This window comes from Tribolium madens, unplaced genomic scaffold, assembly GCF_015345945.1.
Source record: "Tribolium madens isolate multiple individuals breed KSU strain unplaced genomic scaffold, Tmad_KSU_1.1 Scaffold_7;HRSCAF=85;Tcas5.2_LG10, whole genome shotgun sequence".
NCBI lineage: Eukaryota > Metazoa > Arthropoda > Insecta > Coleoptera > Tenebrionidae > Tribolium > Tribolium madens.
This window is the reverse complement of record NW_025401050.1, coordinates 5,288,827-5,299,939: the sequence shown is the minus strand read 5'-3', so window position 1 is coordinate 5,299,939 and position 11,113 is coordinate 5,288,827. Positions and strand designations below refer to the sequence as shown.

Below are 11,113 nucleotides of genomic sequence, written 5' to 3'. Positions count from 1 at the left end.
CAAATTCTGACTTTATTTCCAATAATTAAAAAAAAATGGCAGTGTTTTGATTTCAACTTTGATTCTTAAAATTTTGAGTGTTTTAAGATTTTTAAAATAAAAACCTTTGGAATTGGGTAATATTTGATTTTATTTTAAAGTTTTCGGTGTTTTGGCATTTAATTAAAAAAAAATAGAAATTGTCAAAAGTCCAGTTTTTGACATTTTAAGTTAATTTTTTTATCAAAAATGGCGAAAAAGCGCACCCGAGCGATGAGCTTGTCCCTCGACTGGGACAACATGGTCAAGGAGGGCGAGTCGGAGAAGGGGGCGAGGGCGCACCTCGCCGGCAACATCGCCTACGACAAGGACACCGTGGAGTTCTGCACTGGGAGTTCGTACACCGGCAAGTGGAACGCCTTGGGGATGGCCGTCTACGGGACCTATCTGTACCCCCATGGTGAGTGGGGTCGTTGCACCGGATCGATGATGATGCCTCGCCGCCCACGAAAAAAAAACTCCATTCATGAGGGCTTTATGAAAGGAAAACTTGTTTAGGAGCGAAATTTTATTCAAAAGAAAAAGTTAAATTGTTTTTTGAACGGCGCGCAAGGGCTTTGATTGGCCTTTTTTCCACTATTTTTAGACGCGAATTGCGATTTAGTCCGACTGTTTAATCGGGTGAAAGCGAGGCGGCCGTGGAATGAGATTAATTTTAGGGAGGTTGGGGTGGCAGCACTGCAGTTTTTATGGTTGTTTTACAAAAATTAGGGAGAAGGGATGATTTTTAAGCGTCGTTACTCGATAAAAAGCTCAAAATTTAAATTTTTGTGAAATTTAAAGAAAACATTCCTACCAACTGCGCCAGTTACTAATTTTTTGTACATTTTGGACCACATTCTTTGTTTTTATCTCATAARTTTTACTCATTCTGAAATTAAATGACCAATTTTTGCCCAGTAAATTATCCCGAAAAGTGTTTTTAGATTATTACACCATTTGAAAAATATTAATAAAACAATYCAAATCTAAAAGAAAAAATCTTATTCTTGAATGAGAATATTCTGTCTAAGTTCATATAGGGTCGAGCCACCTACCAACTGCTCCAGTCACTAATTTTTTGTACATTTTGAACCACAATTTTTGTTTTTATGTGAATTTTTGTTTTGTTTTAATGACCGACTTTTGCCTAGTTTATTGCTCCGGAAAGTGTTTTTAGATTAGATTATACCTATCATTTCAGCAAAAAATAAAAAAACACAATGGAAAAGAAAAAAATCTAATTTTTTTGATCGAAATATTGCAACAAAAAGATGAATTTGAAAAAGTTGTGAAAATTTTTTCCTAACAACTGCGCCAATTTCGATTTTTTTTATACGTTTTTGTCACATTTTTTGTTTTTATCTGTAAATTTTTGTTTATTTTGAGCCAATAATATTGCCCCGAAAAGTGTTTTTAAATTACATTGATTACACCATTTCAAAAAAAATATAATAAAACAATACAAATCTAAAAAAAATCTTAGAATTTGCCCCAAAAAGTATTTTTTATGTAATGTTTCAAAATTTATTGTAAAATTAACAATTTTTTGTAGCAAATTTGCTGTAATTACCAACACATTATTTCTTTAAAATTAGAGAATTGAAATGTTTGGATTTCAAAAAATGGTTTTAATAATTTTTTTACATTGTTTATTTAAGTTTACATAACATAAGTTTTGTGTAATAATTGTGTAAAGCGCAAAAATTGATTCATTGTGTCAAATAATTGTTAAATCTTGTTATTCTTAAATAAAATTGCAGAAATTTAACAAAAAAGTGGAAGTAAAAACTTGATTTTGTTATATCTTGTAAAAAATTCTCCTACTGACTGCACCAATTACTCAATTTTTGCAAATTTTTAATATTTTTTTAAGAAATCTTTTTCAATTACATAATTGTTTCTGATCAGAGTGCTTCTGAAATTTTGCTAACTACTTATACAGTTTTACATCTTTTGATCACAATTTTTTAACCAAGCGTCTAAAAAACGCATTTTAAAAAAATAACCAACATTTTTCTTAAAATTGCACCACTTCAATAAATTAATTTAATTAATTAAATTTTCTTGAAAGGAGTTTTTTTTTTTCAATTTTTTAAAAAATTATCCTACTACCTGTACCAACTACCCAATTTAATTTTTTTTAATTTTTATGACATATTTTTAGATATTTATTTTTAAGCCGATTGAAATTTTGCCAACTACTTAGTTTCGCACAATGATTAGCTTTTTTCCAAATATCGCAAATATTTAATAAAAGTAATTTTTTTTAAACTTTTTTGAAGGTTTCAATGTTTTAGAATTTTATGAAAAATTGTTCTACCGACTGCGCCAGTTACTCAATTTTTTTAATTTTCTTAAAGAATTTTGTCAATTTGATCTAAATGTTTGAACCAAACGGCCGCAAAACCCATTTTTAAACAAAATTACCAACTTTTTTTACAATAATTGTAAATATTCAATAGAAAAAATTCCAAGTAATTTCTTCCAAACCCGCAGACAGTCGTCACGACTTAATTCCCATCCAAACTCAGGTTTTGCATTACCATTCCACCGATATTTTAACACAGTTAACCAACTTTAATGGAACCCGAGTATCGGTTTTAGTTACACTAATTAAACTCGGGATGATCGAAATGCCAACTCGTTTTAACACAATATTCTCTCTCACAGCCGATGCGTGAAAGTTTTTTTTAAGGTTGCAAACACAAGAGAAGTTTAGTTAAAAAAAAACATCCCTACCGACTGCACTAATTACTCGATGTATGTTAAATAAGTGTTAAATTACGATTTTTATTACTTAAACTACTTCAATATTACTAAAATATAACAAAAAAAAATTGAAGTAAGAGCCTAGTTTTTCAAAACTTATAAAAAATTCCTACCAACTGCACCAACTACTTGTTTTTTGTTAAATAATTGGTAAATTCTAATTTTTATCAATGGATAGTATATCAATGGATATACTAAACTATAACAAAAAACTGAAGTAAAAGCTTAGTTTGTGAACAAAATTTCCTACCAACTGCACCAATAATTTAAGTTCTATTAAATAATTGTTAAATTATTTATAATAGTTAAATTACTTGAATATTAGAAAAAATATATAAAAAAACTTCCTACCGACTGCACCAATTACTTAATTTTTGCCCATCTTCGCCCTCAAAATCACCATTTCTAGGTTGCGAATACGAGGGAGGCTTCGAGGACGGCATGTTCCACGGCGAGGGTGTCTTGGTATACCCCATGGGCCAAAAACTGGAAGGTTACTGGGAGAAGGGCAAACTGATCGATTACAAATTTACCAACGTCGATGGGTTGGACCATGCCGACCCATGGACGTATTGTGTCATGCCAGACAGGAGGTAAAGATGGGCGAAACATGACCCATATTTGATTTCCATCTCCAGATTTAATGTCACACTACGAGAGGGTTTGCAACCAGCAGGCCGTGAATTTTTGACCAATCAGCAACCAGATCGGCCAATTGAACAAGACTGCTATGATACAGGTGATGGATTTTATAATCCAATGACAAGGAGTATTATCATGGCACGTGACCCCGAGGAATACGAGTAGAAAAGGCCACTTGATTTTTTTGAAATTTTTGAAAATTCGAATTTTAGGAATTTGGATGATCACGACTCGATTATGATTGTCAAGAGTACTGATGACGACTTTTGGGTTCATGCTGTGACGTATGTTATCTATTTTATTTGATTTTTTTGTTATTTTTTTTTTTTTAGTATAGTGAATCAGGCCCGCCATGATTGGATTACCCGCCATTGTCGCAAGGCCTGGGACGAGCCGGCGGGCTACCGGCCGGATCTTTACGAAGATTGGATTACCGGAAGAAGAAGAGAATTGGAAGAATTGGATAAAAAATATGCTTCAAGTAGCAATTCGGTAGAAAGTAACGAAAACGGAGACGTTAAAAATGCCACAAACGACGTTAATGGAGAACTAGAAATCAAGGAGTCGGTGGATTACGCCGGCACTGGGCGAAAATTGGCACCATCAACATCTACTTTGTGAATTTGTAACGAAATAAATTGATTTTGATCGAAAATAAATGATTTTCTTTGATCTGGCAACAGCGATAAATCTTGACACTGATGGAAATTAATAAATGTGGCAGCACTGCTTTATACACAAAATTTTCCGCATTTTTGCAATAAGTAAATGTTTTGAGATTTTATTGATTTTATCAATTTTTTATGGCAACAAATTAAATGCACGGTATATTATTTGAAATGTCAAGTATTTTTGATAAGTAAAATATTAAATGGACAGTAAAAATAATAAGTGCACAGTAAACTAATAAATGCACAGTAAAAACAATAAATGCACATAAAAATAATAAATGCTCAGTACAAATACTAAATGCACAGTAAAAAATATTAAATGCACAGTAAGAATAATAAGTGCATAGTAAAGGAAACGAATGAATGTAAAACTAATTAATTTAATATTCACACATTTACAAACAAAATGTTTCTACAATAATAATAAATAACATTCTTGCGCAGGGGGCATAGATTATTATGTAACCAAGACGGAAATTCCTTATATTTTATGTTATTTTGTTAATTTTGATTAAAGTTAGTGAGTGTTTATTATTTTTACTGTGCAAATTGGATTTTTTTACTGAAAAAATTACAATAAAATACTGTGCGTGCTTAACTTAGTATTTATTAACTTTACTGTGCAATTTATACTGATCATTTTTATTTTTTTACTGTGTAAAAATTAATTAAATACTGGTCATTTATTTATAATTTATACTGATCAAAATTGAATTATTTACTGAGCGCTTTATTACTACCCATTTTTTATCAACGGTTTCAAGATCTTGAACCTATTTTTTGAGATAATCTTGAGAACAATTGCATTTATAAATTTACATCATTTATTTCAACATTTTAATATCATTGAAATGAAACAAAATTGTTTCAATTCAAGATATTAACATTCAGTTCTTTTGCTTATAACTTTATATTATCAATTATCTCAAGATTTTCAAAATATTGTCATTAACACAAAAAATAAACTCAAAATTTTATCATTTTTATTGAGTTATCTAAAGATTTTACTGTTTTAATTTTAGATATTTAATTTTTTGCTTTTCAAAATACCACTGTACCACTGTTCAAGATCTTTAGTAGTTTTTGGGAGAATCTTGAAAACGATTTTGTGTTCAAATTTGCATTAAAAATTTCAAGATTTTCAAGATAATCTTAAGGGTCCTGAAGAATGTTTTTTTACCTTAAATTCTTTAGTTTCAAGACTGCCGTTTTCACTCAAGATAATTACAGTTTATACTATTTTGAAGATTTTGAGACTTACTTTTTGAGATAATTTTGAGAAAAATTTTGCTTTAAACTTTTTATCAATTATCTCAAAATTTTCAAGAMATTGTTCTTGATACAAAGGATTATTTTAACTCAAGATTTTAGCTTGTTTCTTGAGTTATATCTAAAGATTCTACTGTTTTAATTTAAAATATTTAAATTTTACTGCTTTTCAAATTCTTGATAGTGATTTGGTTTCGAAATTMTTTTGGGAGAATCTTGAAAATGATTTTATGTTTAAATTTACATCGAATATCTCAAAATTTTCAAGACATTGATCCGAAAAAGATATTTCAACTTTACCTCAAATTCTTTTATAAGTTTACCTCAAGATTTCATTGTTTTATTTTATAATATTGAATTTTTTTCTGTTTTTTAATGATTTTCAATAATTTTTAAGAATTTTGAAGAAAATTTTGTGTTCAAAATAATATCTTTATTTCTATTAGTTATTATAAAAATATATTGAATTATTATAGATGAGATATTGCAAAATTACGTTTTAAATGCGTTATTTTCGCTTGTTCTAAAGAAAAATCCATAAAATTAAATAGTTTTCTTTTCAAAACAAGCTGAAAAATGCGTTGTTTCTTTCATTTGAAAACGTTAAACGCATTTTTCCCTGAAAAACTCTTTAAATTTGAAAAGTGTTAACAAATCAAAGAAAAAATTGCAAACTTAAGTTTAAAATACATTACCTATTTTTGCATGTTTTTATAGACTTAAAGCGTTTTTTATTAAAAAACTTACTAAACAATACAGAAAATCGCAAAAATAACTCTAAACATGTTATTTCTTGTAATATTAAACCTAAAATGCATTATTTTTGCAAATCTTGTTAAATTTAAAACTTTTTTTCAATGAAAAAGTTACAAAATTTGAAGGACTTTGCCAAAACAAAGTAGAAATTTTATGAATTTCTTTATGTTTGTTTTACTAAAAAAARTCACCAAATTGGAGACTTTGTCACAACAATGAATAAAATTCTAAAACTAGACCTGTTTTTTTTTTAAATTCAAAAAATTTGTCAAATTTTTGGTTTTGATAGATTTAGTTTTTTTTACTAAGTAGCTCAACAAATTTTAGAGATTTTGTTAACACAATATAGAAAATTGTTACTTTTGTTTTATGGTTTTTTGTACAAATTATTACCACTTATAATTTTTTTTAGAATTGAATTAATTATCAAGATTAATTACCTATATCAAAATACTTGTTGCTTGAGACAGCTTAAAATTCTTTTTTAAAAATATTTGAGAATAAAAGGCGTGTTAATGTTAATTATGAGTATCTTGAGATAAAAATAAAGATTAGAAAACCTTGCAGTCTAATCTTTATMATTGTTTCAAGACTTTAAGAAAAACAATCTTTTTATTTCAAGACAATTTTAAGACAATATAAATAAGCGGATTTAAGACCTTGTACAAAAAACAGAAAATRTTGGAAAAGATTGTAATAAAGATATCTATATTTTTCATAATTGATTAAGGTTTCAAGATTCCGTAGCTTTTAGAAAACGCTAACAAATAGAAATTAAAAAAAAACAAATTATCTTGAGACAAAGATAATGATTATAAGATTTTTACACGTCACTGATTTTAAAATTTACACAAAAAGAGTGTTTTAATTAAAACAATGATTAAGAAAAATAAATTAGGCAACCTTAAAATTGGTCAAGATTTTGATTGTACCAATCACAAGATTCCATTTTTTTTTCAAAATTTTGACTCTAAGTATTAATTATCTTGAAATTGATTTTAAAATTCACACACAAACAGGGTATGTGTAAATTATGCAATCTTGAAAATAGTGAAGATAATCTCAAGATTCCATTTTTTCCTCAAAATCTCGTCTCTATCTCAGTTTCAATCTGCCAATACCATATTTCAAGATCTTTGCACCGTAAATATTGAAAAGCTTGAATGTTAAGTAATTAATAAATGAATTAATTATCGCAAATGAAACAGTTTAGAATTTATGCGAGTTCATTAAAATAATGGGCACGCTTCACCGGATGACTAAGTAAACAAACCGATTAATTTAACGGCTATCATAATTACGATTAGCTTTATATTAATACGCAGGCTATCAAGGTAGATGCTGCGTGGTGGTCTGCTGAAACTGAAATTCGTTTCAGTTGCGCGCTGAACCTCTTACACTTTGCACGATTGCTGAAAACTGAAAAATCGCTTCGGGCGCGAGCAGTGGTGAAAAAATGAAAAGAAATTTTTAGTTCCAGGGTAAGTGCTAATAATTTACACAATTTAACGATGACTGATAACTAATAAGGGGGCGTGATGAGCGATTATAGAATTGTTTTGATGGCTTATTTATCGATTTTATGGCCAATTTTTTTATTTATTGAGCTAAAAATAGCTCTCAAATAGAATTGAAATTAAGGAGCAATTTGAGAAGTTTACGGAAAAGTAAAATTGAAAAGCTTTGAAATGTGAGTGGAAAAGGGAAATTTACGAGTTGAAAGCAATGTTTGTTATTTTGGATAAAAACACGAGTTATGTGTAATTTTTTACAAATTAACCAATTTGCAATTCCAAAAGTATAGATTTTTTTCAGTTTTTTCAAAAGGTAATAAATACAAGTAAATTTACATTTTTATTGATTTTTGAATTATCATTATTTTTTTTTTAATTTTAAGATCTGACAGATAGATTCTTAAAATTAATAAACAAAAAGAACTATTTCAAATTTTTTATTAAAAATATAAAGTAAAAGTAATTTTTAACAGGATTAAAGAGTCTCAATGTTTTCTCTCGAGACGAAAGTTTTTTAAAGATATCTAGACTACAAATCTTGAAACAAAAGTACACATCTGAAGATTTAAAAAAATTCGTACTTTATTTCAAGATTTCAGTTTTTCACTTTTAATGTGCTTCCAAATTCTCTCTCTCTCTCTCTAAATTCTGTTAACTGTTCTCAATATGAGAAGTTTTTATTTAAAATTACAATCTTTAAAGTATTCAAAAATAAAATCTTAACAAATGTTCATTACAGACCTCTCATAAAATTAATAAGATGTTAAAGTTGATTTCAAGTTATGATCTCTAAAATATAATAATAATAGTTTAGTTTATRGATGTATTTTTGATCTTGAGACAAAGAAGCTGTTTCTAGATTTCAATTTTTTTAAACACATGAGATGATTTTAAGATGATATTGAGACTTCAAGAAAACAAAAAACGAACTTGTAACAACAGAAAATGATGAAGATAAAGAAAGAGGTTGGTAGTAAATTTTGTAACTCGGCGTTTAACAAATATTATTTATCTTCATAATATCTTTAGGAAAATTCAAGAARAAAATCTTGACAATTGTAATTATCGACCTATCTTGAAACAAAGATAAAATTAATAAATTCGATGTTAAAGTTAATTTCAAATTATYTTCTCAAACAGATCTTGTCTTATAAAATAATGATTTTTAATCTTGAGACAAGAAGCTATTCCAAGATCTCAATTTTCAAAACATTAAGAAAATTAAATAATAAATTTTGTGTCAATTATAGATTTTAAGATGAAATTAATGTTTCAAAACAATAAAAAAAAGCTTATAAAAACGGAGTATTTTAAAAAAATGCTAATTTCAAAAAAGTGATAAATATCTCAAGATTTGGGCTTTTTAACTCAAGAAATCCAATTTCTACGAATTTTTCAAGAACTCAATAACAAAGTCTTGAATAAATTGATTTTTAAAATTTGTCTTTTGAAGCTGAATATTTTGTTTCAAGATCTCAGTTTTTTATATTTAATGTGCGTTCAACTTAGTTAATTGTTCATAATGTGGTAGGCAATTTTTGTGCCTAATTATTATTGACTTCAAGACGATATTAAGGTTTCAAGACAATATAAAAAAGAATTTTGCGTCTCAAGTTTAGTAAATATCTCAAGATTTGGTCTTTTTACTCCAAAAATCAAATTTTTATGTATTTTTCAAGATTTTAATTTAAGTTTTAAAAAAATTGATTTTGAGATACCGATCTTCAAATGTCGAAATCTTATTTCCAAGTTAGAAAGAGAAATAAAAACACGTTCTATACATGAGGAAATGAGACATCATGATACATGGCCAACCACATAATTTTTACATACCGATTTTTTTCTACAACCAATATTTGGGGCCAACAAACTGTTATCAAGTATATAACCAAGATAACTCAAATGGGCCCAAATCCGGTCAGTGCGGATACCCCAAAATGACATCTATTACTCTCCTTATGCAGAATCTTCCGGAGATTCCAAATAWGTAATCGGAAAATGTCTTTTTGAAAAATATTTTCACATTGTTGCTCATTCCGGCCCCTCTATTTGCTCTCCGTGTTTATAGAATGAGTCATGAAGTCTAGTGCCACTCTAATCCAAGTAAACATCCATTTATCCATCCATTACGATAAGCACTTCCTTTATCCCCAATTTTGCCCAAAAAAAATCAATTTTCTATCACCTGTTTCAAAAAAACGGATGTTTTGCGATTATAAAAATGCTTAGTTTTCATAAATGACGTAGTTAAAACTGCTCACTTGACGTAATTCAACAAAGACGATGCAAACGTCATCGAATTTTACTTAGGAATTATTAGAATGACACGTCGTTWAAAGATTTGTTTGTTATTTTATGACGCTTATGTTGGGACTGCTAACACGTGTTTATGCATAATAAAATAATATTTCTTTTTACGTCCGTGGGCGGTTTATTTCTTCCTTCCCAGTAAACTTGCAAAAATAAAAATCAAATTGGCTTGAATTTACATATTGCTATCTCAAATTGKACCAAAATGACAACACTGCAGAACAAAAGACAAACGGGGGACGACAATTTTGATTTTGGCACACGGTGTAGTGCCAAAAACAGGGGTTAAAAATGTTTTTTCAGGGGTGTACGACGCTTRCTATAAAAAATAAAAAAATTATTGCGTAATCTTGAGAAACTTTATGTAAAGATTAAATTGTCTTAGAGTGATTATTTTCATCAAGATTTTTGATCTTTATGCTGTTTCTCGAGTTTAAAGCCTCACATCAAAAATAAAAAACAATTTTGAGATTTTGAGAAAATTCTTAAAATAGTCTTAAAGATTCTTACAASTTTTGAAAATCAAAGACTCAAGATTTTTAAGCAGCGTATTCATGAGATATTGAAGTTATATATAGTGATTATAAACTCGCAAAATGAAAATCAAAATGGTTTTGAGTATGTACGAGTATATCGCGATCTCTGTCTAAAAGTGTCCCCAAATTGACAAATTTGAGACAAAATTGCGCCAAAATGGCAACAGTGGGTAACAAAAGACAAACGGGAGCCAAAAATTGTGACCTTGGGGTATGGTTTAGTACCAAAAACAGGGGTTAAAAATGGTTATTTTAGGTGTATACAACGTACTTTTGTTTTCTATAGAAAAATAAAAAAGTGAGGAATGAAAGAAAAGCTAAGAAAAAAATATTTTGCAAGTTTGGGAAACTATGTAAAGATTAAATTTTCTCAAAAGTAATTATTTTAATCAAGATTCAAGATAATTACGCTGTTTTTAGAATATTTAAGGACACAGAAAAACTGACAAAATATAAAAAAACAGATATCGACTTAAGACCTCATAATCTTGAAAATCAAGTACCAAAAATATTAAAAAGAGTATTGATAAGATATAGAAATTATTTTATAATTATTAATGAATTTGCATATTGCTATCTCTGTCTAAAATGTCGTCAAAACTGCACCTAAATGGCAACAGTGGAC

The 11,113-nt window shown here is 28.3% G+C and overlaps 2 protein-coding genes across 2 annotated transcripts in view; both read left to right on the top strand.

The window, feature by feature from the left end:
• The first annotated feature begins 181 nt into the window (after nucleotides 1-181).
• On the top strand, nucleotides 182-4,087 carry LOC123009968 (MORN repeat-containing protein 5-like). Its single transcript, XM_044406564.1, has 5 exons — nucleotides 182-439; nucleotides 3,200-3,383; nucleotides 3,429-3,593; nucleotides 3,645-3,716; nucleotides 3,765-4,087. The coding sequence occupies exons 1-5, from the start codon at nucleotides 229-231 to the stop codon at nucleotides 4,051-4,053; spliced, it is 921 nt and encodes a 306-aa protein (XP_044262499.1). The 5' UTR covers nucleotides 182-228; the 3' UTR covers nucleotides 4,054-4,087.
• A 3,384-nt stretch (nucleotides 4,088-7,471) lies between these two features.
• Nucleotides 7,472-11,113, top strand: part of LOC123009838 (somatostatin-like receptor F_48D10.1) — a 16,617-nt gene continuing 12,975 nt past the window's right edge. The window contains exon 1 of the mRNA XM_044406382.1: nucleotides 7,472-7,609. The gene's annotated coding sequence lies outside the window, so the exon portion shown is untranslated. The remainder of the gene's footprint in view (nucleotides 7,610-11,113) is intronic.

Bases quoted from the DNA above. Each gene is read 5' to 3' on its own strand.
- LOC123009968 (XM_044406564.1), top strand. From the start codon at position 229: ATGGCGAAAAAGCGCACCCGAGCGATGAGCTTGTCCCTCGACTGGGAC. The intron at 440-3,199 runs GTGAGTGGGGTC...CACCATTTCTAG, and splicing joins GACCTATCTGTACCCCCATG to GTTGCGAATACGAGGGAGGC. The intron at 3,594-3,644 runs GTAGAAAAGGCC...TTCGAATTTTAG, and splicing joins CGTGACCCCGAGGAATACGA to GAATTTGGATGATCACGACT.